This window comes from Sarcophilus harrisii, chromosome 4, assembly GCF_902635505.1.
Source record: "Sarcophilus harrisii chromosome 4, mSarHar1.11, whole genome shotgun sequence".
NCBI classification, from domain to species: Eukaryota; Metazoa; Chordata; class Mammalia; order Dasyuromorphia; family Dasyuridae; genus Sarcophilus; species Sarcophilus harrisii.
Window position 1 is genome coordinate 380,735,019 of NC_045429.1, and position 19,086 is coordinate 380,754,104.

The following is a 19,086-nucleotide window of genomic DNA, read 5'->3' on the forward strand; positions in this document are numbered from 1 at the left end:
GTGGAGTTCTTTTTTTTTTTTTTTCTTTTTTTAATGAGAATGACAAAAGGCTAAATTACTGGATTTGAATTTTAATCTATTATGATTGTCAATAAAAAATTAAGTGCTTACTATGTGTCAGTCACTTTGCTAAGCTCTGGGGATATAAAAACAAAAAAAGACAAATACATCATCCCTGCCCTCAGAGAGCTCACATTCTACTGAGAAACAATATGAAACTATATACATGCAACATATATACATTGTAAATAGGAGCTAAACTCTTAAGAGAGCAGGGTAATGGTTGGTAGTGAGCGTAGAGAAGATGGAAAAATCCTCTTGCAAAAGGAGGGGAAACTAGGAAATCTGAAAGGGGAGACTTTTAGGAACATAAGATCGCCTTCTAGTTAAGGAAAATAATGACAGAAAAAATATACAAAGATAGATCCCAAAACAATGAAAAGTAAAGACTCAGTCTTTGAAAAGGCTAGAATCCCAGCAAAACATGATATAATAATACAAATAGGGTCATTTTTATTCTTTTCTCTGAAATAAGGAATGGTTTTGATACACTTTACTGATTGTTAGTCTGAATCAGTTTCTTTTATTTATAATAGAATATCCATTTCTGATCAAAAAATCGTGTCTTTAAAATGTTCTTATTTATTTAAAAAAAAAGAAAGAAAAAGAAAAAGAAAGTTTTCTTGTTCACTTACAGAACTGACTTTAAAATATAGCTATACCAAAGAGCCAAAAGCTTATTTAGGACATTAGAGCTAGATAAAGCCTCTGCCAATATGTATTTTTTAAGTGGCAACTATTGTTTCATCTGGTAAGTCTGAAAAAAATTAAAAAGCTGATTGTGAATTAGCAATTGAATGTAATGGGCACTCTTCCCTTTCTTGACAGCTTATACAGAGACATTCTAGCCCTACTATAGCAGAGATGACTAGAGAGAATGTTCTTCCCAATCCCCCATCATTATTGCTAAAGCAGAGCAGTTTGGCTCACTGCCCAACCTTCAGCAGGAGGAAATGATATTTATAACAGCAGCTTGGTTGAGTCAGTGGGGTGAGGTGGGCTAATGTGATGTTTCCTTTGTTCTTTTAAGCTAAAATTTGTTGACTTCTGAAGAGGGGCCTTGCATTTTAAAGATAGTGTTTAATGGCTTTTAGAGATTTTGCTTAATTCGTGGTCTTAGAATCCAATGCCAACTTACATATCATTACTTCTTTACCAATAGAAAGTGACAGGTGCACAAGTCCTCTCAGTTGGTGCCAAAGAGATACCAGGTGTGGATCGCATAATACATATCCCAAATCTCCTTGATTTGCCAACCTCTATACATCATTAATGACCTTCCAGAGACTGCTTTCCAAATTATTTACTTTCTTATTCAGATTACCCTTTCAATTCTTATGCTTGCCCCTTTGCATATTCTTGAGTTGTTACATAATTTAAAGGTGTATGCTATGTGTTTTCAGTTTCTTTATAGCCTTCTCAGTGTCTAAAATCTGATGTAATTGGTATAGAAAAAGCTTTCTTCTTCTCTCATGCTAAAATGTGTTGGGTTTTCCCCTTCCTTTTGGCTTAGTTCGTTGTACCCATCTATAGGTTTCCATAGTAAATAGTGCCAGTTTTGTTTTGTTTTTCCTCATTCCATTATGCTGAGGATAAGTGTAATGTGGGCAGAAGGTTGCCTATCTCTCTCTTATCTTGCTATTATTGTTTTGTTTCTTTGCTTATCTTCTCTATCCTATACATATGTAGGGAAAAGGAGCTTAGTGAATACCCTTGGTGAATACCCATGAATTCCAGAATAGAAAGATGCTTATTATCACCTCAGCAGCCACACAAGATTTCAACAATGTCTGATCATTCTTCTTTCCCCTCTCCCCCACTCTTAACAGTGTAATTCAGAACCATGTGTTTAGCTCGAAAGAAAGCATAAATGAGTAATTTATAGTATATGATGGGTGAATGACTAGACTTTTTTTCTGAGTAGGAAAGGCTAGGTTATTCAAAGCTGCCTGGGTAAAGAGAATGTTTAAAAGTCTATTTAAAATCAAAGTAGAAGAAGTTAGGAAAAGGGGCAATGGAAGGCTGATACCGTAAAATGGAGCCCATGATATTTTGACATATTGGCCAAGCTGGTGAAAATTGATGAGTAGGATGTTAAAAATTATTTTCTATTTCTCTCCATTGGGTTTCTAGGGTTTAGAGATCACATTCATATAGATATTTATAAAATTCTTAAAATGAAAGGCAAAAGGAAAACAGGATGTTTTGAGGAAGGCAAATTTTCTTTCTTATTATAGGATAATAATGAGAAGAATAGCTAGCATTTATCTAGCACTTTAAAGTTTTCAAAGCTCTCATCAAATATATTTGATTCTCACTACTACCCTGGGAGATAGGTGTATTTTTTTTTTTTGTCCCCATTTTACAGATGAGGAAACTGAAACAGCACTTAAGTGACTTGTCCAGGGTAAATATCTGAAGCTGGATTTGAATTCAGATATTCCTGACTTCAGGTCCAGTTCTCTAGGTTAGAGAAAGAAAAAATACTACTGCTTCAGGCAAAAAAAAAAAAAAAAAAAGTCAGGAAAGCTAATTTAAGGTGTGGCTCTGAAGTACTAATTGAAATGTTAACATCTGTAGTCATTTAAGACTAGGGGATCATGAAAGTTATGAGGCCTTTAAAGTAGCAGAAGATTTAGCAAAAGATTTTTGTTTATTTAACTGGTGGGTTGCTCTTTCACACAGGGTTGACTATTTTTGTTGTAAATTGTTAGGGCATATGAAAGTCAAAAGGTTAGTCAACAAGCATTTAATTAAGCCTTTACTAGCACAAATTCTGGAGCATCGAGTTATCAAGATATTGAAGTATAGTAGACCTGGAGTTAGGAAAACTCATTTTCTGCATCAGAAATATACCAGATATATGATCCTGAGGAAGTCAGTTAACCCTGTTTGCCTCAGTTTTCTCATCTGTAAAATCAATGGAAGAAAATGGCAAACCATTGAATATCTTTGCCAAGAAGAAACCCTAATGAGGTCATGAAGAGGCAGACATGAGTGAGCAACAAAGCACATTTTAAAAATAGAATTCATGTTTTGAGATGTATCTGTAGCTGACATTATAATTATTCTCTTTAGGCCAGTTACTTTAATCTGTTAGTCATCCAAAGTCTATGCAGTAGCTGAGATTAGGAAGAGAACAAGTAAGAAGAACTAGAATGTTGATGCTATAATTGAATGCCTCGGGTGTTTGGTTTTTTCCCCCCTGTTCAATAGTATAGAATTACTCTAGATTTTATAGTACTAAACTCTTGTAGCACAATATGCTTTGTATTTTAATTAAAAGGGGGGTGGGGAAGGAAAGAGTTTTCTTAAATAACTTGCAGAGGCAAAAAAGGTACATATTGTATGGATGACAAAACATTGAAAGAAAAAAAAAGCATGTTTAAATGTTTCAAAATGAATGACTAGGTAGTATTTTCAATTCTTACAGTGGTAAGTAGCTTATTCTGGAACTGCTAGGATGTTATTTATGAAGATAATTAATGGCAATTTTAGATGTCACATGTTAAATACTCAAACACTGTGACTTTTAAGTAGTCATATTTCTATTTGTAAACTGAATTTCATTCTTCCCTAATGGAGGCAGCTTACCCCTATCTTTTAAAAATACAATCACCAGAGCTTTTCATTTATCCACTTACAGAAAAGCCTTCTACAGCTGATTGATGTCTCAATATAAATCACCTGATTCAACCCAATCTTTTCCCACCCTTACACCTAAAAAGGACTTTATGTTCCTACGTGGATAATTCTAAATTTCTAGGAAGGAGTTGTGTTCTACTTGTGCTCTTTCAATATATTCAAGAAAATTCTTTGTTATTAAAGGATTTAGTTATTTTTTTCATTGACAAAATAATAGCTTGTCAATTTTTCTTTAAACTGAGTGTTTTCTGCGTTTGGAAATATCCTACTTTTCTCTCAGGTAATCTGATATTCTCATCAAAAATGTAGCATTTAATCATTGGATGACTTTAAATTTCACTGGTTAATGGCATATAAAGATAATGATATGAATGAAAATGCATTTATCTGACTGATACTGTAGTGTGCATTCAAAATACAAAAACAAAAAGAAATATAATCCTTGTCCTCAAATAGTTTTCATCCTAATGAAATAGGATGATAGGAAATACTAATAGGAAATACTACTTTATATCATAGAAGAATAGTGACTGGCAAAGGAGTGTTTTGCTCAAATATAAAATATCTAACTTTGACTGTCTTGTAGAGTGGAAAATAACCATAGAAATTTTCCATGTCAGAGTTTTTGTTTTTCAGGTTTTCCTACTATTGCTCTGGAAAGTAAATAGTTTCCTTGTTTGTTTAGCTAATTTAGACATAAATAAATAATTTTTCATTGTTATGGCGAAATCACTTGATAGCTCTACTACACACATATTTAACTGTTAGCCAGGCTTGTCTATTGCCAAGCAAAAAGCTACAATGAGGTAATTGCTTTATTCATACAATCTAAATAGTTGAGTCTTATGGTCTGTTGCCTAAATTGATGATTTACTAAATTTCATTTTCTTATTGTCTCTTTAGAAGGCATTCAGTAAATAGAAAATTTTCATTTCTTCCATGGTCATCAATCATTACACGAGAATTTTTTGGGGGGAGGAATACATATTTGACTAGGGGTGGAAAGTTGAGAGACTTCAGAACTGGTTAAAAAAAAAAAATCTTTATTTTTGAAGCTGTATTGCTGCTCTTTCCCTTAGTGCAGGAAAGAGCAAGGTTTCAATAATTGATTGGGGAGAGATATAATCATATATCATATTTACTGTTGTGCTGACTTCATCATCCTGTTTCACAGTTTGAGGGAATTAATTTTTTTTCATTTAGTTTGTTAGAAAATGAATGGTATAAGAATTGTATTTGACAGGAATTTTCATATCACAAAATGAATTTTATAAATGGTGATTTTTATCTTTTCAATCTTTGGGAATGAATTTGGAGAAAATAAATCTAATTTGATGATCCTTTAGAATGTGTGCATAGATAAATTAAACATAACTATATGTGTGTATGCATATACACTTTGTTTTTTAAAATAGTATTTTTTCCAATTTCATGCAAAGACAATTTAACATTCATTTTAAACAAATTTTGAGTTCCAGATTTTTTTTCCCTTAACCCACCCTAAAATGGTAAACAATTTGATATAAATTATATCACGTTTACACTATGATGTGCTTATATCATGTATTATATTTATGCTGATATACATCAGTAAGGTATTAAATATTATACAGATAGTTGGGAGCAGCTGTTATATACTTCTTTAGTCAGTCAACAAGTATTACATGCTTACAAAGTGCCTGGCATTGTACTAAAACCTTGGGAATAAAATGAAAGGCAACAATATGATCCCTGCCCTCAGGGAGTTAGTTCATAGTCCAATTATGGGAGTAGTCATTCAAAATATTTTACATAAGTTATGTACAATGTAAATGGAAATTGATATCCCTGGAAAGGCAGAGTGAGAAGATGGGAGAAGGGATTATAGGATTGGAAAAGGATTCCTGAAGAAAGAGACATTTGATCTCAATCTTGAAGCCTTCCAGAAGGTGGCTCCTTCACCTGAAGGAGGAAGGACAGATTTTAGGCAAGGTTGTTAGCTAATGAAAAGGCACTAATCAAGACCTGGAGAGTCTTCTATGAAGGACAGCTAAAGGGGAGGGAAAGGGCTAGGTTGTGAAGGGACTTTAGGAACCTTATAAGATTTCATGTTCTAATAAGTAATAGGGAGACTGTCCAGAAGGCTATTCTAATAGTCTAGGTGTGAGGTGATGGTTGAAAGTTCCAGGAGAATACCTGTATGAGTACAGATCAGATGATATATAGGGAGAAATATTGTGTTGGTAGGAATAACTAAACAAATGATCAGATGAGTGCATGTGGGAAGTCAAGAATGGCACCAAAGTTGTAAGCCTGGGTGATTGGGAGAATGATGTAGAAGTTTAGAAGAGGGGGAAAAATTTTAAAGGAAAGAACAGTCCTGTTTTTGAAATGCCTATGGGACAACTATTCAGTTTGAGATATCTAAGAGGGAGTTAGTTGATCTTGAGAGACTTGCAGCTCTGCAATAGGTTAGGCCTTACCTAGGATCATCTGTTTAGAGATGGTAATTCAATGATTGGGAGCTGATAATATACCCAAGCAACAGAATAAGAAGAAAATATTAAAGAAGGATGTAGATTAGATGAATAGAAGTTCAAATTTATAGATCATGTGAGATTCTATTCATGAGGGAAGTAATATCTTTTCTGAAGTTTTCAAGAGAAAGGCAAATTGTGGTCTATCAGAAATGTTTGAGGTTAATACCTTTATTTTGAAAGCAAGGGTAATTCTTAAAGTAAAATTCTAAAATTCATTGATAGGTAATTGGTGTGAGAATATGTGGTTCCATGCCTCAATGATTGAGTATTCTTAAAATTGTATCTAAGAAATTCATAATATAAGAATTAAATTCTTCTTGTTTTGCTTAACTTGCTTAATTAAGACCATGTTGAGATCCTTTTTGAAAAAAGAGAAAATTTTATTATAGTAAGACCCCATGTTTTGAATATATATATATATATATATATATATATATATATATATATATATATATATATATCTTAACTAGAAATAACTGCAGTACTATGACAAATGATGTAAATGGTATTACCATTTGATAATGGCTTTAATAAAGAGATAACTTTGGACATGTTTACATATATCGTATTTAACTTATACTTCAAAATATTTAACATGTATTGGTCAACCTGCCATCTGGGGGAAGGAGGGGAAAAGTTGGAATAAAAGGTTTTGCAATTGTCAATGCTGAAGAATTACCTATGCATATATCTTGTAAATAAAAAGCTGTAATAAAAAAAAAGAAAGAAAAAAATTTGGGGAGCAGCCTGATGACTGTGGATAGAGCCTTGACCCTGAAGTCTGGAGGATCTGAGTTCAAATCTTTACTCAGACACTTAACCCTTACTAGTTATATAACTCTGACAAGTCACAACCCTCACTGCCTCCCCCCCAAAAGAAAAATAAAACAGTTATAATGGCCATTGAAATAACAAATAGAGGCGTTTGCAGCTGAATTTAGGATTTTAAGTAATAAGGAGCTAGTGGAGTTTTTTGAGCAGGGTAGTGATTTAGTTAGACCTATACTTTCTAAAAATCAGGTGGGCAGCTATGGAAGACTAAGTATAAGTTAAATACAATATATGTATACATGTCCAAACAGTTATTTTGCTGTACAAAAAGAATTGGACTTTGAAATAGTGTACAATTAGCCTGTGAAGGAAATCAAAAATGCAGGCGGACAAAGATAGAGGGATTGGGAATTTTATGTACTGGTTCATAGTTATCTCCCAGAGTTCTTTCACTGGGTGTAGCTGGTTCAGTTCATTACTGCGCTATTGGAACTGATTTGGTTCATTTCTTTGCTGGAGATGGCTAGGTCCATCAGAATTGATCATCATATAGTATTGTTGTTGAAGTATATAATGATCTTCTGGTCCTGCTCATTTCACTCGGCATTAGTTCAGGTAAGTCTCTCCAGGCCTTTCTGAAATCATCCTGCTGGTCATTTCTTACAAAACAATAATATTCCATAACATTCATATACCACAATTTATTTACCCATTCTCCAATTGATGGGCATCCACTCAATTTTTCTGGCCACTACAAAGAGGGCATTAGTTTTGTTTGTACAAAAACTTTTCAATTTGATATAATCAAAATTTTCTATTTTGTGATCAATAATGACCTTCTAGTTCTTCTTTGGTCATAAATTTCTGCCTCTTCCACATTTCTGAGAGGACTATCCTGTGTTCTTCGAATTTATTTATAATGTCATTCTTTATGCCTAGGTCATGAATGTATTTTGACCTTATCTTGGTGTACGGTGTTAAGTGTGGGTCAATGCCTAGTTTCTGCCATACTAATTTCCAATTTTCCCAGCAATTTTTGTCAAACAGTGAGTTCTTATCCCCAAAACTGGGGTCTTTGGGTTTGTCAAACACTAGATTATTAAAGTTATTGACTGTTTTGTCCTTTCAACCTAACCTATTCCACTGATCAACTGGTCTTTCTTAGCCAATACCAAATGGTTTTAGTAAGCACTGCTTTATAGTATAATTTTAGATCTGGTACAGCTAGACCACCTTCATTTGATTTTTTTTTTTTTTTTTCATTAATTCCCTTGAAATTCTTGACCTTTTGTTTTTCCATATGAAATTTATTTTTTCTAGGTCATTAAAATAGTTTTTTGGGAGTCTGATTGGTATAGAGCTAAATAGATTAATTTAGGTTGTATTGTCATCTTTATTAAATTTGCTCACCCTATCCAAGAGCATTTAATATTTTTCCAATTGGTTAGATTTGACTTTATTTGTGTGGAAAGTGTTTTGTAGTTTTGCTCATATAGTTTCTGATTTTCCCTTGGTAGATAGATTCCTAAATATTTTATACTAACAGTAGTTACTTTAAATGGAATTTCTCTTTGTAACTCTGTTGGATTTTGTTAGTGCTATATAAGAATGCTGATGACTTATGTGGGTTTATTTTGCATCCTGCAACTTTGCTAAAGGTGTGGATTATTTCTAATAAATTTTTAGTAGAATCTCTGGTGTTCTCTAAGTATACCATCAGCAAAGAGTGATAATTTGGTTTCCTCATTACCTACTCTAATTCCTTTAATCTCTTTCTCAATTCTTATTGCCAAAGCTAGCATTTGTAATACAGTATTGAATAGTAATGGTGATAGTGGAACTCCATATTTTTCTAATCATAATTTATATACATTACTTCTCTTTATACTTGCTTTGGTTCAACCAAACTGATCTTGGATTTTTTTGTTTGTTTTTTCTCACTTCTAACATTACATAAATAAATAAATGACTTTTTGCAAGTTATCTATTCTATTTGGTTGGATTGCATTTCCCTTACCTCCATCTCTTAGAATCCTTTTTTCTTCAAAGTACATCTCGAGCACAATTTCCTGCACGAAACTTTTTGCTTCTTGCTTTCCTCCTGCCAAGCTTCTAGTGCTTGTGCCAGAAAATTATCTCTTAATTAATTTTTATATATTTACATGTGTACCTTGAAGTTGTATGTCCTGTTTTATTTAGCACAGGGTTTGACATATAGTTGTCAGTTAATAAATGCTACCTGTTAATGAACTTGAATAAATGCTCATTGATTTATCTTTGTTTCTTTTGTATCAAAAAGTCTGAGTAAAAGGATCCATATAGATGGGTAGGCATTTTTTATTTTTCTCTACTCTGATTTTGAATGGGTGTTTAAACATGGACATGTATATGCATGCATATGTAAATTAAGATGTCAGGAAATTTTGTGAATTTATTTTTTTAAAAATAGTTGAAAAGCTTTTAAAAAAAAATCTGGGGCACATATCATCATGCAAACTACAGTATTGTAGTACTGCTGTATTCATTGTGAAATCTACTCAGTTAATTCAAAGAGTTTTTTTTGGAGTAAAGGAAAGGTATTCATTTATATTTTCCCCCCCATAATCTAGTGTCTTTAGTTCTGTTTCATTATTCTATAGTCTTTCATCATCTATTTGGGTCATCCTAATTTTACTCGGATATTGCGAAAAAGCTTAGATTTTACCAAATAGATGAATTTTCAGTGACTCCTACTTATTGTGGCCTTTTCTGTGTCACCTATCTGTATTTCTCTATATGTGAGGTGCTTTGGAGATAAAATTATTGAGTAATAATTTAAAATATTCCTAAATCACATATTATATCTACCAAAATCATAACTGTCAACTAATATTTTCTCTCACAGCATTAAATGATCTAAAAAGCTCTTGAGAAACTGGAATTATAATATCTTACAAGGTGAAATTAATTAGACAGTACTTACTTTTAGAAAATTAGCACAGTAGTGTATGATTAGGAGACTTGGCCAGGAAGCAATTCATATTTAAAAAGATATAAAGGAAAACTCATTAATAGTTATCAGAAGTGGCTAGAACAACAAATGCTATTAAAAAAAATACCAATAATAATTTTTAAAATTTAAATACCAATTAAAAAAGCACTTTTGAATACACAGAAGAAAACAAAAATAATGACATGGGATTACTAGTCCAGTTTATATCTAAAAAATGTACATTATATATATATACACACACATATATATATATAATATGTTTATAAAACGTCAAATATTTAAAATAAAACTACTTTGTGCTTCCTTCATTTTTTTTCTTTTCTGTGCATTAAAATTTGTTTTTTCAATGACTTTTAGGTTGTTGGGGGGCTTTTTTTGTGGGGGAAGAGGGAGTTGACATTGTAATTGCTTTTCTAGCTAAATTGGTTCTGCTTACTTCACTTTGCATTAGTTCATACTGCCCAGGATTTTCTGAAATAATCTCTTTTGTTATTTCTTGACATACAATAATATTTCATTAAATTAATCAGTTTAGGATTTAGAGGCACTTTTTTCTTTCTTTGATACTTTTTCTGTCTTAGGTTTTATGACACTGGTTCCTTGGTTCTTGACTATTTGACCATTCTTCTTCAGTTTCTTTTGCAGGATCTTCAGGTTACAATGACTAATTATGAATTATCTTTCAAGGCTGTGTTTTGGACAGTTTTCTCTCTTACTATGCTGTTTGATCTCTTTAAATCCTATATATTCAATTATCTTCTTCAGATGTTTCTCTTATCTGTTTATCTAGCCCTAACCTTTGTGTCATTCTTTAGTTTCTCATCTCCATTTGCCTATAGACATCCTAAATTGGATGTGTTATGGATTCTAAAACTCAAAATGTCTTAAACGGAACAGAACTCATTATTTTTCTTTTTAAACTTTTCCTTCTTCCACTATCTTTCTATCATCGTAAAGATCCTTTCTTCCTAAGACTCCCAACCTCAGTGTGATCTTTAAGTTCATATTCTCATCCATTGTATCTATTTATTTACCAATTTATGTTGATTTTTTTTTTTTTTTTCCCCTTCATATCATCTCATATACCCCCATTCTCTTCTCTGACATTTACCACTTCCCTTGGTAGCTTTCATCACCGCATGCTTTCTGGTTGCTTTACCTACTAGAATTTTCTTTTCCCTCCAGCCCATTCTCTGCTGTTACCTCATTCTTCTTAAAGGAGAGGTCTGATCATGCTATCCTTTTCCCTTTTTAATAAACTCCAGAGGTTTCTCTTTCCCCCTTCACAGTCAAATATAAAATATCTCTGTCATTTAGAGCCCTATGTAAAAGGCCCTGTCTTTCTGTTCTTTTTTCTTTTTAGATATGGTGTTATTTGTTTAGATAGTTTATTTCATTAAATGTTTTCTAGTTACGTTTTTTAAAATTACCATTCTCTTTAAAAAAAATTTAAGTTCCAAGTTCTCTTCCTCCCTCATCCTTTGAGAAGACAAGCAGTAGGATATTGATTATTCATATAAAGTCATGTAAAACACAGCCATGTTGTAAAAGAAAAGGCATACAAAAACAAGAAAAACAAAGAAAGTGGGGGATAAAAGGAATGCTTCTGGTCTGTGCTCAAAGTTTTTCAGGTTTTTTTCTGGAGGGGGAGATAGTATTTTTTGTCATGGGTACTATGGATTTTGCTTGTTATCATTGTCTTGATCACAGGAGCTAAATCTTTCACAGTTGATTATTGTTACGATATTATTACTAAGTACAGTATTTTCCCAGATCTGTTCACTTTACTTCAGTTCTTGTAAAACACACACACACACACACACACACACACACACATATGTATATGTACTTTCCCTTTTATCTCTTTGGGATACAACATTGGAAGTGATACTTCTGGGTCAAAGAACATACACCGTTTTATAATCTTTTAGGTATAGTTTCAATTTATTTTCTGCAATGGTTGGACTAGTTCATGACTGCTAACAGTGCATTAATGTTCCAATTTTTCCACACTTCATTCAGCTTTTGTCATTTTCCTCTTCTGTCATGTTAGCCAATCTGATAGGAGTGAAGTGATAACCAAATTACTTTAACTTTCATTTCTCTAATAGTAATTTAGAGCATTTTTAAAATGTTTTTCTTTTTAATTTTGATTTCTTCTGAATATTATCTGCTCCTATCCTTTGACCATTTAAAATTTGGGGAATGAGTCATATTCTTGCAAATTTAAGTGAATTCTTTATACATTTAAGAAATGAGAACTTTATCTGAGACACTTGTAAAATCCTGATCCCACCTCCTACTCCCTCTGGTCTTTCCTGCTTTCCTTTTGATTTTTACTACATTGTTTTTGTGCCAAATATTTTTTAATTTAATGTAATCAAAATTATTCATTTTACTTCTTGTGATCCTCTCTGTCTCTTGTTTGGTCATAAACTTCTCTCACCCACAAATCTAATAAATTTTATGATGCTTCCTAGTTTACTTATGGTATTAATCTTTATGTCCAAATCATTATTCATCTGAATCTTTCTTAGTATTTGATGTGAGATATTGATCAATGCCTAGTTTTTTACCAAATTGCTTTCTAATTTTCGTAGGGTTTTGTGTGTGTGTGTGTGTGTGTGTGTGTGTGTGTGTGTGTGTGTGTGGTGGTGTTAAATGGTGAGTTGATTCCCAAAGCTTGAAACTTTAAATTTATCAAATACTAGATAACCAGGGTCATTCACTACTATTAATTGTGTACCTAACCTATTCAATTATCCACCCCTCCATTTCTTCACCAGTACCAGATTGTTTTGATGATTATTATTTTATAATATAATTTGACATCAGGTACTGTTAGACACAACTTTTCTTCCCATTCCCCTCCTCCCCCCATTTATTTGCTTGATATTCTTAACCTTTTGTTCTTCCAGATGAATTTCATTTTTTCTAGCTCTCTAAAATAATTCTTTGCTGGTTTGATTTGAGTAACCCTGAAAATTAAATTTAACTTGGATAGAATTGTCATTTTTTAATATTTCCTTGTCCTACCCATCAGCAGCTAGTATCTTTCCTATTGTTTAGCTCTATCTTTATTTTTATTGTAATTTACTTCCCCTACCTTTCCCAGAACCTCTCTTCTCCCTGCCTCTATCACCATGTACCCTTCAATCCAGGGATACCAACTTCCTTGCTCAGTACACTCCATACATTTTTACTGATGATCCTCTGTGTTGGGTACTCTTGTTTTGTTTTTTTTTTCTTCTTCCTGGTTTTCTAGACTTCAAGTTTTAAAGACCCACCTTCTTCAAGAAGTCTTCCTCATATCTCTTAATGCTAATACCTTCCCTGGAGATTATCTCCAGTTTATCCCATTTATATATCAGGTTTGTATACAGTTATTTGAATGCAATCTCCCTTTCCCTTCCACCCTATAGATCTTGAGTTTCTTAAGAGCAGGGATTGCTTTGCTTTTTTTCCCCCATTATTTAAAACCCTTCATAATTTGGCTCAAGTTTGCCATTCCAAGTTTATTTTACTTTATTTCCGTACAACCCTAGTAGCTTGTGTCAACTCTGGGTAAAAGCTTATTTGTTGTTGCAGAACGTGCCAGCAGAAGCATTCACCAACTGAAATGTGCCCTCCAGGAAAGTGATGTCATAGTTGGGGAAGATGAATTTGAACACGAAGAGTCCTGTAATGAAACTGGGACTGAGGGGAGTGGGTCTACTTGGCATGAACTACATCATAGTGATGCAGGTGTGTGTTTGGTGCTTAAATCTGATTCTTGAATTTAAAGGGATTATGATGCTATAATGACTAAGATCAGTCACTGTTCCTGGGTAAAGCTAATAAGGTTTTTTTCCCCCCTTTTAGTTAACCAACTTAAAGCCTTGTTAAAGCAGCAGAACAATAAGGAAAATGAAGTATCCACACCAAGAAGAAGGAAAATGACATCCTTGGTGGTTCGTATTCCTTTTGAAAACTTGATAAAAATCAGTAGATTTTGTTTTAACGTAAGTTGTATTAAGTCATTGTCACTCTTAGTAACCCAGCTTGATTGTCAGCTCTGAGCCTTTTTCATACAAATTTCACAATGACCTGTATTTTGAAAAGTCACTCTTAAGTTATAGGTAGCTTACATCTCAGAACCCCAACTCATAAGTTCAGTCTTTGGGTGTCCTTCATTCTCTTTGGTACATTTTTGGAAACCTCAAGATCTGAGTTCTGTCTAGATTTCTACAGAAAGAGGAAGTCACTTTTGATCTGACTACCGTTCTCCAAATCTGTCAGTTTCTTTTTAAAGGCTAATGAAAGTGTTCATTTAGAATCTCTATCAGGTATTATTCAATCATCCCCAAATACCATTAGTCAATCATTCATCTCCAATGCAGTGTCTGTTACCTTTGCCACAAAGTACCCAAGACAAGTAAAGAACTGACTTCATCTAAGAAATGTGATCATAATCACACAAGGGTGAAAATGGGGCTGGTTGATCTTATGTAGAAAGATGATAACTTCAAAGTCAAAATACCCTCCTTTGGCTTTTTGCTTTTGTTTTTTCTTTTTTAATCTTAAAAAAATAACCTATCTCATTAATTTTTAATTTGATTACTAGATAAATTGAAATTGAAGCATGTACATAATTTATTGAGATTATTCATCTCCTATCCTTTTCTAAATGTTTTCTAATTGTCTACCAATATATATTTTAATTCTTGTCAATAGATAGAGATGTAGAGTAGAACATGAAATTAATAGTAGGAGGGCCTTCTGAAGTTTGAGACCTGAATCCACCATTTATTTGCTATTTAACTTTTAAGTACATCACTTCATAATCTCAGGGCTTTGATTTCATCATCTGAAAAATGATGTTGATATCTGTCTTGCCTTCCTTATAGGGTTGTTTTAAGGATTAAATAATTGATGTTGAAAGCACTCTAGGAAGATAGGACATTCTATATAAGTGCAAAACATTCTATAAGTCATATTTTGGAATATCTTTTTTCTACAATGCAGCAAACATTTTGATCCTTTGAACTATCATTCTGAGACCCAGTGACATGTTAGTTTCTTTTTTTTAAGGGATTAAAGATTTATGTTAGAAATTGATAGTAACATTTCATTTGACTCTACAATTGCTTCCTTAATATCTGATTTAGAAATTTATGCTTCATTGATGAGTTTATCTTAATAATATAAATATGACTACATAATAATTTAATAAAATGAATAAAATGCTATTGTCATTCAGATACCTTATTATCAGTAAGTATTTGGGTGTGATGTACCTTCTGTAATATATTTAAGTACATCATAGGTGAACTTTTTAATCTTATGGGTAAATGTGTTATTACTCTTTCTTGAAATAATTGCTTTTCCTTGTCACAAATAACTCACTGTGATTGAAAGGTGGTGTAAATACTATGTATAAATTACTATGATGTAAAAAAGGCATCATTTTAAAAATTGAAACAAAACAAAACAACAACAACAAAAAAACTAAACCTATCTGCTAGCATTTTTCCAAGATAAATTTTGAACACTGATGTTACATAGTTAAAACATGTTATTCCCTCCCAAAACAAAGCATAATAATTTTAATAATACGTCATGGATACGTGCCTAATTATGCATAATAAGAAAATATAATAGTTGGAATTAAATGTTGACAATTTAAACATAATGGTTATGTTTTCACATTTAAAACAGATGTAGTAAGACAAACTGAGGAATATTGTTTTTCAACTCTAAAATCCACTTATCAAAAAATTGACGTATTCCTAATATATTTGTTATTTCAGGGAACACACAGATTTTTCAATGTGACCTCAGCGATTTGCATTTAAAAATTATATTTTTTTCCTTTGACTTAGATTGTGTATACTCATTAAGAATGTTTTTTCTTAAATTATTTCCTTAAACTTTAGAGCAGGGGTCCTCAAACTTTTTAAATCAGGAGCCAGTTCACTGTCCCTCAGACTGTTGGAGGACCAGATCTATAGTAAAAACAAAAACTTTGTTTTGTAGGCCTTTAAATAAAGAAACTTCATAGTTCTGGGTAAGGGGGATAATCGTCCTCAGCCGCCACATCTGGCAGTAGGCTGTAGTTTGAGGAACCCTGCTTTAGAATATAGAGCTTTCTCATACTTTAGAGATTCATTATAACTCATTTTCTAGAGGAAGAAAATAAGACAGTGAAAGTTTGTGAATTTGCCAAGGTTCCTTAGATAGCAGGGGGGAAAAAAAAGAATTTTGATTCCATACCCTCTGATTACAGTTCAATAAAAATGATCATTTATGAAGCGCCTGTGAGAAATCAGGCTATGCTAAGTTCTGGAGGCCTAAAGCAAAAAAAAAAAAAAAAAAAAAAAAAAATCAACCAGCTTCTTTTTCCTTTTCCTTTAACTTTAACTTTAACTTTAACTTTAACTTTAACTTTAACTTTAACTTTAACTTTAACTTTAACTTTAACTTTAACTTTAACTTTAACTTTAACTTTAACTTTAACTTTAACTTTAACTTTAACTTTTCCTTTAACTTTTCCTTTTCCTTTTCCTTTAACTTTTCCTTTAACTTTTCCTTTTCCTTTAACTTTTCCTTTTCCTTTAACTTTTCCTTTTCCTTTTCCTTTTCTTTTTATTTTCAAAATATGCATGGATAATTTTTCAACAGTGACCCTTGCATAGCCTTGTATTCCAAATTTTTCCCCTTCCCTAGAAGACAAGCAGTCCATTATATGTTATACATGTTAAAACATGTGTTAAATCCAATATATATAACCATATTTATACAATTATCTTGCCACATAAGAAAAATCAGATCAACAAGGAAAGAAAATGAGTAAGAAAACAAAATGCAAGCGAACAACAGAAAGTGAAAATACTATGTTGTGATCCACACTCAGTTTCCACAGTTTTTTCTCTGGGTATAGATGACTCTCTTCATCACAAGACCTTTGGAATTGGTTTCAATCATCTCATTGTTGAAAGAATCACATCCATCAGAACTGATTGTTATATAATATTGCTGTTGCTATGTATAATGATCTCCTAGTTCTACTCATTTAACCCATTTCTTGAACAAAAACATCCTGCTGTGGAGGACTGTGCGTTGTCTCTTTCCATTGACTTGGGATTATATCATCTAGTTGCCATATGAAGTCATCACAAATATTTATTTACTTTGGTTGCCAATTCTCAGAGGTACCATAGAAGGATTGTGTCCATCTCTGAATAGATTCTACCTCCAAGGTAGAGAAATTAGTTGCCTAGAAGTGGGAGATTTTTACTTCTTTTGATCTCTCCTGTCACTGATTAGTTAAATGTCAAACAGATTTAGATGTGGTGTGTGTGTGTATGTATGTATATGTATTTATATGTGTATATATGTATGCATATATGTGTATAATGTATAACTTGTATAATATGTAGAATGCTAGTCTCAACTGTTTAATAAGTAATATGCCATCTGATATACAACTTAATAATAGTGGCTGGTTGGCTTTGCTGCTTTATAAAGAGAACATCTTTCTAGAGCCCATCAGAATGCATTCTTCTAGAAAATCCTCTCTGAGGAAATGGATTATTTAATTTTTTTCTTTGTATCAATATTGTTTAACAGTGGTTCATACCAATAGAACTTACTAAATGTTGAATCAAACTGAAATTTTGTTAATGGAGGATGAATTTCCTCTATCCACTTCGTTCTATAATAATTTCTAGGAGAAGGTTGTGCCACCAAATATTGGCAGAATATTAATAATCATATGCCATCTTATTTTTATAGCACTTGTATAGCTGCTTTAACTTTACAGCAATATCTCTAATTTTGCCCATGCACAGAAGTTTTAGAATGAATATATAGAAATTACACAAAAAATATAGTCATTGTTTTTGTCCAGTGTATACCTAGTCATAGTACCGCCAAATTAATGAGGATAATAATATTCTACTCAGTCCAAATTTAGCTAACCCATGTAACTTTCACCTTAGAAAACATCAGAAAATGAGAATGCAAGTTTGCCTGCCATATTTGATCTTGTTCCCATCATTAATGATCAATCCCAATATACTCATCATTTAGAAGCAGAAGTGAAGTTTTGTAAGGTAAGTTTGGGTTTTGTGGGTTTTTTTAGATTTTTTAAAAACCTAATAAAGTCGAGTTGATTTCTTAATTTAAAATATACATTTACATCAAGTTGTTTCATTGAATTTACTACCTTCTCCCTAAAACTTGTTTTTGCTTTAACTTCTTTATTTGTTGGTTTGATGGCATTTTTCTCTTGATCATACAGATTTTTAGCTTTATCTTTGGCTCTTTCTCCTCCCTTCTCTACTCTTGCTTTATGGAGTTGTGCTATTGTTTTTGACAAGTAATACCATATCCAATCAGTTGCCAAGCCATGTCATTTCTGCAAAATTTCATGTTTTTTCCTCCCACTGCAATTTCCTTAGTTTAGTCCCTCATTACTTGCTTCAACCATAGTAATTGCCTCTTATCTGAAGAAGTTAAGCTTCTCACAGAAGTAGACAAAAGTGTTGATATGAAGTAATATGAAATAAGATTGAACAGCATAGGGCTAGCTCAGATATAATAGCAAGAAGTAGCCATCTGTAGCAGGAGTATGAAGTCACAAAGATGTAATATTCATTAAGTACTAATCACAGAATCTGAGTTGGAATGAACCACTAGAGTCATCTAGTCCAAAGAGTTATTGAACCAGTACATAGGGATATCTCTTAACATCCCTGATAGAATATCTGCCATATACTTAAAGATCTCTCATAATGATGAACTCAGTATATTTCTGCAGGCAGTCCATCCTCCTTTAAGACAGCTTTAATTGTTAGCAAGCTTTTCCATAAATTGAGCTTAAGTCTACCTTTTTTGTGGTTTTATTCATTGCTCTTAAGTTTTTCCCTCAGGATTAAATCTTCTTTGATATAACACCCTTCAGATATTTGAATTCATTTACCAATAATGTCTTCCTCTAAACATTTTTTTTCCCTTTATCTTTAGTTTCTTAGGATGGCATTCATATGGCCTATCTATAGCCCCTTAGCCCTCTCATTCCTCTTTCTTTGTATGCACATCAATTTGTCAATAGCCTTC

At 32.5% G+C, this 19,086-nt stretch overlaps 1 protein-coding gene across 9 annotated transcripts in view; it reads left to right on the plus strand.

The window, feature by feature from the left end:
- SDCCAG8 (serologically defined colon cancer antigen 8) overlaps positions 1–19,086 on the plus strand; it is a 270,874-nt gene that overhangs the window by 8,483 nt on the left and 243,305 nt on the right. For all 9 annotated transcript variants that reach the window (XR_004234180.1, XR_004234179.1, XM_031968542.1 and 6 more), the window contains exons 2-4: positions 13,576–13,731; positions 13,849–13,937; positions 17,967–18,080. Coding sequence is in view for 7 of the 9 variants with exons in the window: in XM_023502043.2 (XP_023357811.1) it covers positions 13,576–13,731; positions 13,849–13,937; positions 17,967–18,080 (359 nt within the window). In the remaining 2 variants the exon portion in view is untranslated. The remainder of the gene's footprint in view (positions 1–13,575; positions 13,732–13,848; positions 13,938–17,966; positions 18,081–19,086) is intronic.